The sequence below is a fragment of the Leptodactylus fuscus genome, chromosome 5 (assembly GCF_031893055.1).
Source record: "Leptodactylus fuscus isolate aLepFus1 chromosome 5, aLepFus1.hap2, whole genome shotgun sequence".
NCBI classification, from domain to species: domain Eukaryota; kingdom Metazoa; phylum Chordata; class Amphibia; order Anura; family Leptodactylidae; genus Leptodactylus; species Leptodactylus fuscus.
Window position 1 is genome coordinate 186,423,292 of NC_134269.1, and position 18,264 is coordinate 186,441,555.

Consider the following 18,264-nt stretch of genomic DNA (forward strand, 5'->3'; position numbering starts at 1 on the left):
CATGAATGTCAAACGTCTAACAATCTATCTACACCAGTTTTTATCACTGGATCTCATTGATTACAATGTGGCTAGTCACATGTCCATTTTTTGACAGAATGTCAAAAAAATAAAATAGAAAACATCCCATTTTAGTCAGTTTTCACAGGTCTGTCAATAGACTCAAGTCTTGAGGGATCTGTAAAAAGTCCCAAACAGTTAAAAAATGGAGCGTTTCATCTGTTTTTCATGCCCATGTGAATATAGCCTTATAGCAGGCAGGTACGTAAAAGGGGCTGTTACATTACATAGGGATGAGATCTAAAGCTGAACGGTCACTTTTTGGCTGGAGTTGCACTTTATAGTTCCTCCCAAACCTCCGTAACATAACTAATAAATGGACTTACCTCTGCCTTCTTATTAGGCTGCCCTTCTATAACTATAAGCCCATATTCCTAGTACCATGTGCCATGGAAAGAATAGATTGCAGCCTGTAAGTGACTATAGGGGGCACTTTCCTCATGAATATACCAGACTCAAACTACGTGTCCAGTGTATGCTTTCAGTACACCGATCACTAGTTGCATTTGATTGCACAATCACCTGACAAGTTGTCACAATGATACACACATGGTACTTTTATTTCTAGTGATTTGGAGCAGGCTGTGGGTTATGGGATCCCTGTGTAAGCTCTAGATGAGTGGGGCACCTTTAGTTTTACAATTTGGAGAACTCCTTTAAGAGCATTGGCAGAATTAGGAGTCCAGTTCAAGAAAATACTCAGGAAAAAAAAAATGGAAGAAAAACGTTACCAACTACTCCAACACACTCTATGCTCTGCTCCACTGGTTTAGGAAATTATTCTCTAGCCCTCACCATTCCTGAGCAGTCAGTGTAGTTAGTTTTGATGTCTGATATGATCAATCAACTCTCTTATATCAAGTGGAGTCAGACAGGAGCAGGCAAGGGGATGTGACTATGAGTTCTTACAGTCAGCATCTGATTGGAGCACTGAGTCACGCCCCCTTTCCTATTCCTCACTTTACATTAGAGAGTTTAATTAGCATATCAGACACCAAAACGAACAGCACTGATTGCTCAGAAACATTAGGGGCTAGAGAAAAAATCCCAACTGTGTCGGAATCAGTGGAGCTGCATCTGTTAAAGAACTGGAGTTAGTGAAGGTAGTGAAAAGTCCTCTTTAATTTCAGAATATACCTTGGCACTACCTGTAGTCACCACCAGGGGGTGTTTACTGTAAACTGTATTATTATTTATTGCATAACAGGATGCAGCGAGCTCCCTCTAGTGGTGACTGTAGGCAGACAATTTTTTTTTTTTAATTTAATTTTTCTTAAATTTATGATGGGATTTGCTGACCTGTGTTAGAAGAAAACAGATTAATAGTCTCATTTTACGATATCATGCTGTTAAATGCCAGAAATTGGGGCAGCCCCTGTGCCTCAATAAGTGCTGCCAAGCAGCCATAAGACCCCTTTGTTCACCAGATTTATTAGATCAGCAATTTCCAAGTGTTCTCAACTTTCTTTAGTTCTACATGGCTGATAGGGTAACCAAGGAAGTGCAGTAAAGGACAACACACCCTTCTGGTCCTCACTTTATGCTCTCTGATGGTCACCGTAGGCATTTGTACTCACTAGCTCAATACAACACACTCCTGTGTAGAGGCCGCTCAGTGTTGTCATAGGGGCTCTGTAGCAATCAGATCACATCTCCGTGATAACACAGATGCTAGAGAACAGGGACAGGAAGTGTTGTCATGGGCATTGCAGAAACATAAATTCATCTCATGGAACAATGCATTTGAATGGGGGCTGCACTGTATGTCTCTGCACACTGGAGTGGCCGGAGTAATCCTTCTGGGGTGGGTGTGAGGGGTGTAAAACAATTATTTTCAGTATAAGTAGTGGTTTAAGAGGTCAGACCACCACAGTATTAAAGTGATGGCATATCCTAGAAAGATCTCATTACTATACAAGATGGGTATGCAAAAAAAAAAAAAAAGTTAAAAAAGAAAAAAAAAACAAAAACTGTGCCTCTATCGCCACCTGTTGGAAAATCGGAAATGAAACACTCCTTTAGATTGTTGTAAATTGTCCCTTAATGTTAAAATTTGATTGAGGTTTTTTATTTTTCTATTTTACTTGTAAATGATATAGTGTGTCTGATCTGCTTGACGCTTCGTGGTTATTGAGCGCGACTCTTGTAAATATACTAGATTTTACCTTTTATTTTGTCGTCAGGCCATGGTCCATATAATGGCTGCAAGATCCAAACCCTGGTGGTTTTAATGAAGCAAACGCACATTGCCAGAGGATCATAGGTGATGTCAGGCTCCGGTTCTCATGGAGTAACGCGCTGCTCATTTAGACACGTATACACGTGTCAGAGCGCGGCGCTTCAAAACAGATTCCCATTGATTTCAATGTGTTACGTGCGTAAGCGGGCACCTATTGAAATCAATGAGATCTGTTTTGAAGTGCCACGCTCTGACACGTGTATACGTGTCTAAATGAGCAGCGCGTTACTCCGTTAGAATGGAGCCTAAGTTAGGCACAGGAGAACCGCACAAGGGTTAAGGTCTTGCTGCCATATCACTCCTGTATTGCTTTATTTATAAGGCCGCACTATTGTACAAGTATCTTATAGTGGGGTTTATAGTGTGATATACCCACCAGGGTAACATACTGAACCTATATAAGATGTATTCCCAGCAAAAATCTCTCAATAAATGTAGAAATAAAGAGTTAAAATATTTGGTGCCCTCCTTTTTGGTCCGTGTGCTTTCTAGTCACCTAACTGTTCAGATGACTGCACACTTTGTTTGGATAGTCTAAAGTGAAAGCCATGATGGGAATAACCTGTAATCTTATTTTACATTGATGCTATAATTCCAGTGACTTTCTATATACCCACAAGAAAAAATATATATATATACCGAGCAACCCAGATGATTCCCAAATATACACTTAAATATATTTGAAAAGATCGTGTACCAAACACAAGGGAGATTTACAGCAGCAGTAATAACATCCAAATACCCCTTAGGGAACGATAAATGAAGAAGAAAGACCGATGGATGCGAGGATAAACTGCGCTACTCTCTTGAGATAAAATACGTTCTTTATTCCGCTTTTCTTAAAAACACGACGCTACATACAGCGTTTCGGGGGATTCCCCTTTCTCAAGTGTTACAGAAACACACAATGTACCTTAATAAAAACAAACAAATATCATAATGAATACAGGATATAGTTTCCTACAAAAAAAAAAAAAAAAGGTAAACAACTAAACATGGATTTTAAGTCTCTTCCAACCATTATTAAAGACCTCAGTGTTACCCTCCAAAATAGTTGTCACTAATAAATGGTCTGGGTAGCTAAAGAGGCAAACCAACACAGATACAGAGTATAAGTCATCAAATGTAAATCATCCAAAACCAACAACATATAAAATACAATATACAGCTAGATAGGAAGAGGGTTAGGGTAAGTTTTCTTACCAGACACAAAGTCAGGAGCAGGGATCAGGAGCAGAAGCTTCCCTGCTGGGGTATGGTTGTGATACTTGTCATACACAGCGTGGAGTGAATCCACCACGTGTGTAACGCGGGCTTTTACCTGCTACGCACGCTGGTAGGGAGGGTCACATGTATCCAAATTGTTAATCCCCACCAGCCGCTCAAGCTAATTGAAAACTGCTGTCCACAGATGATCCCTCTGTCAGAAAGAACAGAGGGTGCAGACAAAACGCTGTTCAATTAGGGCACTGGAACTAAACGCCTGGGCAGATTCATTCAAAATTAGGGAGCCCTAGACCATAATCTTATTTCACAGTGTGTTTTGTGATGTGTAAAAAGGACAGGTCATATTCGAATTCAGGAAGCCACGGACCCTGATCATGCTTTAAAGTGCATTTTCACATATATAATCAGGAGTCCCAAAACGATTAAAACATCTGTTTAAGAAATAGGTTGAAACCTCATCATAAATAAGTATATAAATAAATAAAAACTATATAATACATTGTTATCAACTTGAACCCACAATGAATATTACTCCTCAAATGAGGGAATTTTATTAAAAAATAGGTCTTATTTTAGACTGTAACATGGATACTGGTATAATAGGTCCATGATATAAAAATATATATAAAAAAAAAATAAATAAAATAAAATAAATAAATAAATACACACGTGGTGGATTCACTCCACGCTGTGTATCACAAGTATCACAACCATACCCCAGCAGGGAAGCTTCTGCTCCTGATCCCTGCTCCTGACTTTGTGTCTGGTAAGAAAACTTACCCTAACCCTCTTCCTATCTAGCTGTATATTGTATTTAATATGTTGTTGGTTTTGGATGATTTACATTTGATGACTTATACTCTGTATCTGTGTTGGTTTGCCTCTTTAGCTACCCAGACCATTTATTAGTGACAACTATTTTGGAGGGTAACACTGAGGTCTTTAATAATGGTTGGAAGAGACTTAAAATCCATGTTTAGTTGTTTACCTTTTTTTTTTTTTTTTTTTGTAGGAAACTATATCCTGTATTCATTATGATATTTGTTTGTTTTTATTAAGGTACATTGTGTGTTTCTGTAACACTTGAGAAAGGGGAATCCCCCGAAACGCTGTATGTAGCGTCGTGTTTTTAAGAAAAGCGGAATAAAGAACGTATTTTATCTCAAGAGAGTAGCGCAGTTTATCCTCGCATCCATCGGTCTTTCTTCTTTCTATATACCCAGAGACTGCTGACCTGTATACAGTATAGCACATCCTCCTGGTCCAGACATCTCTGAGATCTGGATCTCTCTTCTGAGAACTTCACTTTCAAGTCTTATTTTTATATCTGACTTCATTTTCATCCTTGTCTGTATGTGGATGAAGAGACTCCATGTTGTATTTTTTTCTTTCACGCATCTCACAAGTACGTCCGTGCAACAGAATGTTGTGTAGCATTAATATAAAACTCAATAAAGAGGAACATTTTGTTAATTCTGTCAGTGAGTTCATTTGTTGTGGGGCAAAAGGGAAGTTAAAGGGAAAAGGAGCCTGAGCTGCATGTTATAGATCACAATAAGATATACAGGAAAGATTCCATATAAGACATAACTCCTTATCTTATATTCCTCCATACCCAGAACATTCACCAATCAGCTGCTTGAAGAAACCTCTTCATCAAATAAACACACTGCCCTACATTGCGTAGTGGCTAGATTTAGTAGTGTGGCTCAGCCCCATCCACTTGAATGGGACTGAGCTTCTGTCACATGGACTGTGAAGCACCACTCAACCAAACACTGCTGCCGCTTTGAGCGGCTAATCTGTGGATCGGGAACACATTGTTTAGATATGGACAAGCAATATGCAACTTCTGGAAAACTCCTAGAATGGTTTTGGCTCTAGAAGTATGTTTAAATTGAATGTCTTCCTTACAACACCTGTTTAAAGGGACTATCCAGCCAGAAGTATTTTTCAGAATGATGACCTATCCCCAGAATAGATATAGTATGTAATCCGTCAGCTGAACCCTCTGTAAGTTACAAGAGTAAGCGGATACGAGATTCTAGGAACTGCAGCGCTGCTCCTATTACTTATACCAGTTGTCTGCTGTAACTTCCAGAGCTGCTCATCTGTGTGGGGTCTACGTCCGCCCCTCCCAGATATCACATATGATGACCTAGGGATGAACATGAGCCAAATTGAAATTGCAATTAATCAGGGATTTTACCTCAGTCACAATTATTCAGGTCCCACCTCTTTTACAGTATGAGTAGGTGTTGGATGAACCTTGTGAGATCTGCCCGGGAGTTTTGTTCGGACATCACATGCCCCAACTGAAACTGCGATTATTCTCTGGGGGGGTCGAAGAGACACCATAGTATAATGATCAGAGGTCCAGGTGAGTAACACACAAAAACCACTGCTAGTCACCTCTCTTGGGCTCTGGCACAACTCCCTGCTGTCTTTGCCTCTGACTGACATTGGGGACTGCTGAGGCCAAATCACAGACCTCAGCTGTCCCTGACGTACGTCAGAGGAGCCTAAGACATGAGAGAATTACGCTGGAGCCCAGGACAGGTGATTACCACCGTCTGAAGAAAACGCAGAGTAGAATAGCAGTTGTTTCAGACATATTTGGTCCGAACAAAATTGCAGAGGGAACATGACAAACATTTTAATAACTAAACCGAAATAATCAACATGAACAAAGACACGTTGGCTGTCCTGGTAGATCGGTTTCAAGTAATCACCCAGCTCTATGATAACCTTTGAATGGGATACCAAAAGACAAACCCTTTTAACATACAGAACCAATCTACAGAACAGGTTAAGTGTCCTTGTAAATACATTGATACTTGCTAGGTTTCATTTATCATGAATTACAGCTTGTGCTACTGTATAATTCAGAACGACATTCACAACCCGAAGTTTTCAAAGCTGAATTCTCCCGCCATTCAATGAAAGAACATGGCAGCTTCCACCCTCTGCAGTAGAGATGAGCGAGTACTGTTCGGATCAGCCGATCTGAACAGCACGCTCCATAGAAATGAATGGATGCACCTGGTACTTCCGCTTTGACGTCGGCCGGCAGCTTAACCCCCCACGTGCCGGCTACGTCCATTCATTTCTATGTGAGCGTGCTGTTCGGATCGGCTGATCCGAACAGTACTCGCTCATCTCTAATCTGCAGTAATCTGAGGTAGTAAATATTAAGAGTTGTCTGAAAATTCCCTATTAGAGTGTAAGGACTTTACACAAGAGCTTCATTGCTTGGGATTACTATAGAGATAGACAGACAGAACAAAGTGTACGTAAAGAAGTAACAGGATACACACCAGCACTGCACTTGCATTTATGGACATGTGTATTTCGGATGGTTTAATGCTGGATCAATTCCGCTGAAAAATTAACTAAACAGATTTTTTTTTTCTGTTAAATAATTTATAGGTTTTTCCAATGGTTAAAACAATGGTCCGCACATATATGACGAACAAACATGGTGAGCCAATGTAAACTGCTGCTTGACCCCAGCTACCCTTACCATAGCACAGCCAGGCACAAAATGAGAAAGCAAAAAATTATGGGGTGACAGGCTCCAACTACGGCTAAGCATCTGATAGCTTCATCTGGAGCAGCACAGCAAGGGAGACTTAAGTCTATTCTGACCATGTGACAATCCGGTCTCCTCTGCTGAAAACATATCATCTATTATTGTTCCGATTTTGAATAAAGTTGATTGAATACGAGCCGGTGTTAGAGTCCTGGTTCAGCTGGAAGTTATCTGTAGAAAGTCCGAAAGGCTTAAGGACCAGGTTTCCCAAATCCTTTAATTTACCTGAGAATAAGAAAACACTAGGTGAGATTCTCTCGGCCGAGGGGTCGTAGTGTTCGTGGCCTGAGAGCTGCGGCCGATCTACTTACTTATCATTTCCTCCTTTAATCTCTCATTTCTCTCTTCAATCTGTCTTGGCAAACGCTACAAAAATAAATAAATAAAATTCATAATTTTTCAACAAAAAAAGTGGGATAAAATGAGGTTTACCAAAAAAAACAAAAACAAAAAAAAAGCTCTTTCCACTGAAATCAACAGAGAGGTCCAGGAGTCGTCGGACATATTGGATTATGACATAGCAGATCATTTGGTGTTGCAGGATACAAGCCGCTGCCTAAACCATGAATGTGTGCGCTCATAAGGAGCTTGAACGACATGCGTTTGGTGAAAAGCAATCTAAAGTGTGGTAATCTTAAAGGGGTTGTGCCGTTATAGAAACTTACACCCAGTCCTGTGGGTGCATAAGTGTCTGATTGTCAGGTCTTCCAGTAATCAGGAGGACGGGGCACAGAAAGCCCCCTTTATGAATTAAGCGCCAGTGTGTACATGAGGCATAGGCGTGGCCCATCTCTGCTCCAAAACATACAGTTTTTCTATCCCTCAATAACTCCTACGGGCAGTGGATTGGGCAATACAAGAGGTCGCCCACCACTATTTGTCCAGTATCCCTGCCACACAATTCTTTTTATAATTTTCACTTTTCTATTTTAATAAGAGCCTCAATAAATACATTTTAATTTCTATATTAACTCCTTCCTGTCTGCATTTGTTGTTTTTTTTTTGTTTTTTTTTTTCATGTAGACTGTGAGCCCCATATAGGGATCACAATGTACATTTTTTAGTAGAATGGGAGGAAATTCACACAAACACAGGGAGAACATACAAACTCCTTGCAGATGTTGTTCCTGGCGGGATTCGAACCCAGGACTCCAGCAGTGCTAACCACTGAGCCACCTTGTTGACCCTTGCATTTTTTCTGTACATGCTTCATCAGGTGATGCACACCTAGTCAGATTACAGCGAGGAGGCATCTTCAGTTCCCTAAAGATATCTTTATCGCCAAAACAGACAAATGTCCATAATATACAATTTAGTAATGGGTCATTGAGACGTTACTGTGCATCAGTTAATAATATGCCTCTAAGTGACTGGTACATTGGTACAGGACTACCCCAAAAGGACCCTCATTTGTACACCTGACCAGCCAGGTGCCTTATAGAGCGCTATGGGAACCCCTTACCATGCAGGCCTCTTTGGCTTGGCGACATGACATGTCTTTTTCTAGAACTGACTGGTAATCGGCCAGTGCCTCATCAAGCTTGTCCGTCTTCTCGTAGAGCTCAGCCCTTCTCAGCAATGCGCGGATATAGTCAGGATTTAACTCTATTGCTGCAGACAATAAAAGATATCCAATAATGTAAGCTTAGTGTGAGTAAGGGAAGGGAGCAAGGTGAATAAATGGAGTGTACAAACCTTTTGTACAGTCTGTTAGTGCAGGTTCTGTCTTGTCCTGTGGAAAACAATGTAAGAAGCTGCTTAGAATCGAATAATATTATTGTTTATACAGCACCATTAATTCCATGGTGCTTTACATAAGATACACAAAATATACAAACATATATAATACTAACATTGACCAAATGGGACAGTGGGGTAGGGGGCCCTGTCCATGAGGGCTTACAGTCTATGAGGGAAGAGGGATAGAGACAGAAAGTGAGGGGAGAGGCCAAATAAAGACTTGATACAGATTATACCAGGGCAGTGGAGACAAAATTCAGATTCATGTTTACCTACATTATACAATTATTGACAACATATCATTTGTTGGATAGTTTGTTACATATTTAGTGGCTTTTCTATGAATTCGAGGATCTGCCACTGTTTGACCATGACTGTCAGCCCTCTATAAAGGAACTAGAGCAGGAGTCAGAGTTGGTGGTTTTGCCTCCTGATCCCACAACATAGATTTAGACATCCGTCAGCAGTTTTGGCACCAGCAAAATAAGCTGAGAGAACTCATGCATGGGAGTGAACACGACATGATACCTCAGAGTTAGGCTGTGAAACCCAGTCCATGCCGGATCCAGATTTGCCAGCCAGAACACTACACTAAAAGTCCTTAAGGTCCAGCCACATACTGTCTTGTACTGTAGTCACTAGGGAATACTATAGGGTAGGGAGGCAGAGAACTATAATGCTAGGAGTCTATGGTGCGGCCGCAGTATGCCTACTGTTCAGACTGGTAAATCTAGCTCACACAAGGATGAAACTCAGCCATGTGACTCTAACCTTCTGTCTAGACAGAACCTTGGCATAAAGCAGCACCCTGCAATAAAGAACCTGAAATGGATTTTTCCCACTAATCTCGTTATATAAAATGATGGTGGCAGCGCGACCTCTCGAAGGAGGGACTTACTGGTATTTTCATCCATATGATAAGGCCGGGTCCACACACCATGAATTTTCTGCGAATCTGCATGTTTAACGTGGATTTGCAGTGGTTTCTACATTTACATACACTTTGCTGCCACTATATTCTACTGCAGACTTTTCAAAGGCCAAATCTGTATGGAAAATCCACAGGATATCCAGTATGTGTGTACATACCCAAAGACCTACCTGTTTTAATCTGGCAGCTGCTCGGTTAGAATACAGAATAGCTCTTTCTTTCTGGTAAAAGGCCGGGCATTTTAGAAGTGCCTGAGAGTAAATGTTTTCAGCTTCAGTGTAATCTGAGGAAAAGCACAGGATGAGAATCTCGTAGAGACATGGCATGTAGCCACAATGGAAAACATATCACAGGTCGAAAATCTAGTCTCTAAACCAGACAACATCTTAACCCAGAAGTGTGCGTGTGTGTGTTTGGGGGGGAGAAGTTGGGGTGGGGAGAGTGGTGAGTAGTGGTTTGGGGTATAACAGTCCATGGAGTCTCATCTTCCTCTGGTTTGACAGCTGGACACATATTGGGCAGCGATCTCCACAGTGGCCTCTTCTTCTCCCAGTAGGATGTAGAGTTCCCTCTTCTTGTCTGCAGATGTGAAGTCTGGGATGTGGGCAGAGAGTCTTTGGTAGTAGACGGCCCTCACAGCTGAGTATTTGGTGCAGTGTAGCAGGAAGTGGGTCTCGTCTTCTAGGGCCCCTTGGTCACAGTGCTGGCACAGTCTGTTCTCCCGTTGTTTGTACGTCTGCCTGTGTTGCCCCGTCTCCATCTCCAGGTTGTGGGCACTCAGTCTGTACCAGCTCAGGGTCAGTCTTCGTTTGAGGTGGGGTATTTTTTCCAGGTAGGTGGCCATGGAGTAGTCTCTTTGCAGTGACTGGTACACGGTGAGTTTCTTGGAGTTATTTATTGCGCTTCTCCATTCCTCGATGTACCGCTCTTTGTCGCTCTCAATGGCTCTTTTTATTTGAGCCTTGTTCAGGGCATGTTGGGGGTTTTGGCTTGGCAGATGGCTGGTGCTTGGTTGGGGTGTGTCGTGTTTGCTCAGGGCTCTGTGGCTCAGCCAGGCTTGGTGGTGGTAAGAGCCGGGGCTGCTGCCCTGTGCATCCAGAATGATAGCGCTCTCTTCTGTATGATGAGCCATAGGGGGAGCCTGTCTAGCTCTGCCCAGAATGCCATGTTGGAGGTATTGTGATGGACATTGAGGAGGTACTTGCAGAACTCCAAGTGGAAGGTCTCTGTTGGGCTGGAATCCCACTTTGACTGGTCTGGGTAGATGGCTGGGCCCCAAACCTCGCTGCCGTAGAGGAGGATCGGAGCAATGACTGCGTCGAATATCTTCAGCCAGACCCTCACCGGTGGTTTGAGGTGGTACAGTTGTCTTCTGATGGCATAGAAGGTTCTGCAGGCTTTTACTTTCAGGGTTTCTATTGCTGTTTTGAAGCTTCCTGATTGGCTGAGCTTTGTTGGGGCCCTTCTTCTGAAATACAATGACTTTGGTCTTCTTGTGGTTGATGGGTAGGGCCCATGTGGTGCTGAATTTTTGGAGGAATTTTTGGACAGGCTTTCTTGGAGGTCTTTCTTGGTGGGGGACAGGAGTAGGAGGTCGTCAGCGTATAGCAGTAACTTCACCTTACGGTTGTTCAGGGTGAGGCCTGGGGTTGGTGAGGCCTCCAGGGCTGTAGCCAGTTCATTGATGTAGATGTTGAAAAGCGTTGGGCTCAGGCTACAGCCCTGTCTGACCCCTCGGGCCTGCTGGAAATAAGCAGTCCTTTTCCCGTTCACCTTCACACTGCATTGGTTTCCGGTGTAGGAGCTCTTGATGACGTCATATGTTCTTCCTCCTATTCCACTCTCCAGAGAGTCTCGATATTGGGATACCCACCAGTCAAGAGAATGGCAGTCCTTGAGCACCCTCTGCGAACTGAGCGATACTTTACATTCAATTGGAATTACTGAGTTAGCCAAGCACAGCACTCCATCAGCCCCACAGAAGTGAATGATGCAAGGGAAATGAATGTGAACTACAGCCCAATACACGAGATTTCTGCTGTCTGGTTAAGTTTCCAGTCTTTGGACCCACATTAACCCAATCACACACTTATCCCCTATCCTTTTAACCCCAACAATTCTGGAGGAACCACAAACACGATATGTCCAGGGACACTGTCACTTTAAATGGCTCTAACTCTCTTGTCCACAGATTTTGAGATATGACTGGTTAAAGCAGAGCTACATACACTTATACTTTCACTTGTGTACAGGAGAGAAGAAAATGATTTATTATTCTCCAGTCCCTGTCATTTCAGTAACTCCAGGGAAGGGGAGACTATGGACTATTGATCACCCCCCATTATCAATCAGAAAGCATATATCCCTTGAATGGAGAGGAAAAAAACACAACAACCAAAAAAGCCCCACAAAACACAACACACAATTGGTATCACCATGTCTGCAACAACCCCTAAAATAAAATCAAGAAAATATTAATTATTCTACATGGTAAACACCATAAACCTTAGGGCTAGTTCACACAGGGTTCCGCGTGAACACATTCAGTCGTGATGGGATGACGGTGCACTGCACTGGCATCCCGTTGCGGTTTTCTGCTCTGGATTAGGCCCAAATGAATGGGCCCTGTCCGGAGGGTGTTGTCACAAGGTGGACGCCGTGGCTGAATCAGAAAGGGCAGCTCGCTTCTTTTTTCCACGAGTGGGAACAAACTGCTAGCGGACAAAAGAACGCTAGCTGTCTACATAGACCTCTAATGTGAGACCTCTCAAAAATAAATAGTAAAGAAAAAAACCTTCTAATCCATATGCAAATCAGGGGTCCGGTGCACCGAGGGTGCGGCTGCGGCCACCTGATTTCACCTGTTAGTACATCCACAAAGAAAAAAAAAAAAAAAAGTGTGTATAATGCTTATAAACTGATTTTCTTGGTGGCAAGATTGTACTTTGACAAGATGTACGCTCACTATGTCACCATATAACAGGAGAAGAAGAAATGTTCTGACTCTTATCTCCCATGGGCAGACAGATAATATACAGTTTACCATGAAGACGCGCTCTCACCTCCTTTCTTGAAGAGCTCGTTCCCTTCTTCCTTCAGCTGGGTGCTCTCCTTCCTCCTCTCCTTTAACCAGAAAGTAGATAATATATCAGTCATGTAGAGAGCGCAGGTCACACAGGTACTACAGTGCGCTCCATCAGTGGCCACTATACGTATTCTCTGCAGCACCTCACTGAGGGGCTTCCCAGTGTGTACCCCTCCCTATTACATATATATATATATATATATATATATATATATATAATACACACATATATACATATATACACACATATATACACACATATATACATATATATCCTGATAGGACACATGTACAGGGCTGTCACCACTCAGGCTATTACCCCTCCCCCAGTCACCTCTTTCTCTTCTTCTGTCAGCTCCTTCTCCATCTCCAGCAGAGTCTTCTCGTCCAGCTCCACATCTTCTCCGGCAGATACAGCCCCCTCCTCCTCCTCCTCAGCACACCTAGGCTTTGTTCCAGTATCTTCTACCTCCTCCTCAGGCCGCTCTGCAGCCTCATCTCCCTCCTCATTCTTCTCCACAAGTTCCTCCCGGCAGTCTTGAAAGTCTTCCTCCCCCTCTTCTTCTTTGCCGGAGCGTTCAATCTCCGGAGCCTCCATCTTTCCCAGCTGCTATAGCTTCCGTGTCACTATAGCGATACTGCCAACGTCACTTCCGGCACCGCTCTACGTCACGCTCTAGGAAGCTAAGATGCTGCGGCGGGGGAAAAAAACCTTCAATAAACTTTGTTGCTAGAGAACAATAATCACAAGCTTGTTTCATCATAGTTGTGTCTTCTATAATATGGATGGAGAGGTTGCTGCTGCATTATGGACTCTCTGCTCTACCATTATCACAGATATGGCTGTAGCCCTGACTTATCTCTGGCACTCAAGACAAAATATAGGGATGTCCCACTGAATTTGTCAGTTACTGATAGGTGGATGGTATCAAATACAGGTCATACTCCAACTAAGCCTAAGGGCGCACTCACACAGTGCAGTTAGAACTGCATCGGAAAAAATGTCAAAAGAGTTTTATACGGTGAAGTTTTATGGGGCCATTCACACATAGAAACTTGCAGCAGATTCTGCCTCCCAGTGCGCAGGGGTGTATTCACACAGAGTTTTTTGCAGGCAGATTTTGACACGTAATCAGCAAGATGCTGAAAAAATAAAAATTCTGCACAATCTTGCCATCAGCCTTGGCCCTAAATAGCCCCAGAATGCCGCGACTGAATGCAGGCAGCTAGAAAACGGCAGCGGAAAATTAGGGTTCGTTCACATGGGGGCGGATTTTGACACAGAGAGTGACGCGGGAGCCAAAACCCGCCTGCCACAACCATTGCGGTCGCAGCTTTCCCCTCCGTAGCCGGCTCAAATGAATGAGCCGACATCGGAGGGTGCTGCAGCTAGGCGGAAGCCTGGAGAAAGGGCAGCTCGCTTCTTTTTTCGCCTAGCGTTAAAAAACGCTAGCGAAAAAAAAAGAGCTAGCGTTAAAAAACGCTAGCGAAAAAAAAAAAGAGCTAGCCCTCTACATAGACTAGCATTATATGGAGGCGGATTATGACATGGATTCCGCTGTCAAAATTCGCCTCCATGTCCCCGTGTGAACTAGCCCTTAAGAATTTCTCTTTATTTTCCACCACATACACATGCCTGTATATTATCATGGGCCTATGTATGCAGCTGAGGGCCCCAGGCTGGCCTCACCGGCAGCAGTAAATGGGGCACGGAGGCATGTGCAGTACACGAATATCATCCAAAAGACAACAGAGTCTTTTATTCACAGCCCGGTTACATGCACACAGTCGTTTGCATGTAGCATAAATTCTCTCTGCATGCAGCTACCAGTAGACGATTCAGCATTTCAGTTGACTTAAAGGGATCCAATCTCTCAGACACATTTTTTTCTAGGTACCACGTCGGAATAGCCTTAAGAAAGGCTATTCTTCTCCTACTTTTCGTTGTCTTCTACACGCCGCCGTTCGCCTACCGCGGCCATTTTCTCGTGGCCTGTGGGCTTTCGCAGTCTGCTCTGCCCAAGGCCCGAGGCCTAGAAGTTTACAAGCCACCGCCGGAAGAAGAGGCTGAAGATAATGCTGCTGAAGAAGAGTTCTCTCGCAGCATTGGGGACGCCCCCAGTGCTGTCTGAGCGCTGGGGCCCACCCCCAGTGCTGCGAGAGAGATAACTTGCTTACCGACAAGAATGGGGATTGTAGGCGAACAGCGTCGAGAAGAAGACGACGATAGGTAGGAGAAGAATAGCCTTTCTTAAGGCTATTCCGAGATGGTACCTAGAAAAAAATGTGTCTGAGTGATAGGATCCCTTTAAAGGGATTTTACCGTTAAAATCAAATTTTTTTCTCGGTCACACGTAGGAATAGCCTTAAGAAAGGCTATTCTTCTCCTACCTTTAGATGTCTTCTCCACGCCGCCGTTCCGTAGAAATACTGGTTTTCATTGGTATGCAAATGAGTTCTCTCATAGCACTGGGGGCGTTCTCAATGCTGCAAGAGAACTCTCCAGCGCCGCCTCCATCTTCTTCTGGAACGGCCTCTTCACGCGTCTTCTTCCGGCGCTGGGGGTCAAACTTCTAGGCCTCGGGCAGAGCCAACTGCGCATGCCCGCGGCCACAAGAACAATGGCCGGTTACACAGTAAGAAGGCATCTAAAGGTAGGAGAAGAACACCCTTTCTTAAGGCTATTCCTACGTGTGACTGACAAAAAATTCGATTTTAATGGTAGAATCCCTAGGCGTATTCATGCTGTGCATTCTGCCAATACACAGACTGTTTTTCACAGCATGAACACATCCGTGTAGGGCCCTTAGAGGGAAGTCACTGCAAACATCTTTAGTCAATAAAGAAATATATATGCAGAAAGCTTCCTCTATTGGCAGCTGCCACAGACTTACCTGAGTCTCCTCCTGAACATGTGCCCTAGTTTGTAAAACTCCAAAATAAATAAAAAGTATAGTAACTTACTAACACCCCAGTCACTAATATATGACTGCTATGATAAAAAAAAATATATACCTTTACATTTATTTTCGGAAATGTGAATCATCTAATTTCCCAAGTGTCTTGAACCTGTAAATCAGTTTTAGCAAAAAAGTAAAAAAAACCTATAACTTGAAATCAAGTTATAGAATACTAATGGTATAGAATACTAAATATATAGAATAATAAAGATATAGAATACTATACACTAGTTTTTTATTGTCTATTTTTTAGTTAGCCCAAAGTAGCTGATACAAGCACAGATACCCCCATAATGGTGTGTTCCTGCAACACGGGCCCCCATTCTTACACCCCAACTTACCTGTGGCATTAGTTAACCTGGAGGTAGACACTTACTTCTGAATTCCTTCTGTTTCATGCGGAGGTATATGGAGGTCATTTCTGTTGTATTCTCCAATACCATGCTCCTTAAGAATATCACAGATGTAGTTCTTCTGCTCTATGAGAATCGCCTCAATCCCTGGATGTCTTGACAACTGACTGATGGTTTAAAGGGAACCTTTCACCTCCTGCACCAACTTCAACTCTTTACATAGTTCAGTAGATAGCACTCCATTGCTTCTGACGCAGTAGGAATTTTTCTCTAGCCCTCCCAGTTCCAGAGCAATCAGTGCTGTTAGTTGCAGCATGATATGCTAATATGGTTCCCTACCAGCAGGTGGGTGGTCCTTTGGTAGAGCAGATAGTCTGGGACCGCCCACCTGATGGTAAGGAACTAAATTAGCATATAGGGTGCTAAACCTGACAGAAACAATTGCTCAGGAATGGTGGGGACTAGAGAAAAAGTGGATTGGTGCCTATTGAACAATGGAAAGAGTTGGAGGTGGTGAAAGGTTCTCTTGATCCCCCTGAAGGTAAATGCTTTGTACTGATGTCTAGTGCGTGCAAACACCTATCCTTGAGCGTCCACAAGAGTGCACACGTGAGCGTATGTTGCATATGTTTGCACATTATGGCACTGTTGGCATATGTGGGTACTCTATGGCAGTAGTATAGTGCATTTAATGTATATTGCTAAAGGAAATACAAATAGACAAAAAAGTTTAACAGTTTACACAAAATTATAACTTTATTGTTACATCTATTACATTTACAAATATAGTTATCCGGTAATATCACTGAAAAGCATGAATAAATAAATTTTGTACTTTTTCATACAACCAATAGGTATTTACCAGTAATTGTGGATTTCTGTAATTTTTTAATGTTGGCAGCAGGGGCAGAACTAAAGGCTTAAGGGGGCAGGTCAAAAAACTTAGCTTGGGTGTCCCTATGCAACTTCTCCTGACCATCAGCCACATCCCATCTGTACATTTTAGCAGCATTTACACTTCCCTTTCTTTCTCTATCTGGACCGTGAAGACTTGTTCACAACATGTCTGTGCTCACAAGACTATCATACCCACCTTTTGTTGGTGCCCCGCACTTAAAATTTTGCCCCCTTTTGTACAACAGCCTCCTCCACAGAATCCTTCCTTGCTCATATGCTGCTGACCAACTGACATTTGTGTCATTACAGGGTTATTTTTCTCCTTTCTGACAGTGGAAGGCTGTGTATCATACATTTTCTCATTCCAGTGCACCAGAGGGCAGGGGAAATAAATGTACAATGCCAGACTGCCTGCCATCAAAGGGAATCAGATAGGAGGTCAAAGTTTACCTAGCCCTGGTGTGATGAGAGTAACCTGTGGGCCCCTTTGGCTTATGGGGGCTCACTAATGCAACCATCCTGATCACTATAGTCACGCCAGTGGCCGGCAGCCGTCTAATACTCAGGGAAGAATGTAGTCATATCTATATATTTTTATTTTTATGTAATATGAAATAATGAATACACCAGAAAAAATAGAATTTTGAAATATATACCAAATGCACGCAATAAATATAATTCAAATACACACAACAACTATACAACCAGAATATTGTGTATTTACACTCCCCTAATAAAAAGACAGCATAACACCCATGTAGCTATAAATTGCACCCTGTACTTTATGTCAGGTCAACCCCATAGTAAAACTATGGGCCAAGTGTCCTGTCCAGATGTAAAAATTTATTCAGCAGTTTCTTAGTCATACACAGAAGTGAAGAGACTCAATGGAAGAATTAAAAGAGTGCCCCCTGCTGATGGGGATTGACAAAGCAACACCCCTAATCAACTAAGATAGGAGGATTTGATGCGTGTTGTCCCCATTTATTTTCTGTGATCTTCTATGACCCTTGTTTGCCAGGGCCTATGGAGAGGTGTCTGTGCTGGTTCTCATCACACATTAAGGGAATTTCCAGGCTAAATATATTGATCACCTATTCTAAGCATAGGTCATCAATATCACATTGGTTGAGGGTCAGTCACCTAGCACCCCCATTAATCAGCAGGAAGTAGACCAGCT

At 42.8% G+C, this 18,264-nt stretch overlaps 1 protein-coding gene across 1 annotated transcript; it reads right to left on the reverse strand.

Moving 5' to 3' along the window:
* Positions 1-6,879: 6,879 nt before the first annotated feature.
* TTC1 (tetratricopeptide repeat domain 1) lies at positions 6,880-13,504 on the reverse strand. The gene is made up of 7 exons (XM_075276392.1): positions 13,209-13,504; positions 12,852-12,912; positions 9,960-10,072; positions 8,814-8,850; positions 8,581-8,729; positions 7,430-7,484; positions 6,880-7,343 (listed from the first exon to the last, which is right to left on the reverse strand). The coding sequence occupies exons 1-7, from the start codon at positions 13,470-13,472 to the stop codon at positions 7,210-7,212; spliced, it is 813 nt and encodes a 270-aa protein (XP_075132493.1). The 5' UTR covers positions 13,473-13,504; the 3' UTR covers positions 6,880-7,209.
* Between the last annotated feature and the right edge of the window lie 4,760 nt (positions 13,505-18,264).

Coding starts and splice junctions, on each gene's coding strand:
- TTC1 (XM_075276392.1), bottom strand. CDS start 13,472: ATGGAGGCTCCGGAGATTGAACGCTCCGGCAAAGAAGAAGAGGGGGAG. Junction 10,073..12,851: donor CGAGCTCTTCAAGAAAGGAG/GTGAGAGCGCGT, acceptor GCTTTTCCTCAG/ATTACACTGAAGCTGAAAAC. Junction 7,344..7,429: donor ATTAAAGGAGGAAATGATAA/GTAAGTAGATCG, acceptor TCTTATTCTCAG/GTAAATTAAAGGATTTGGGA.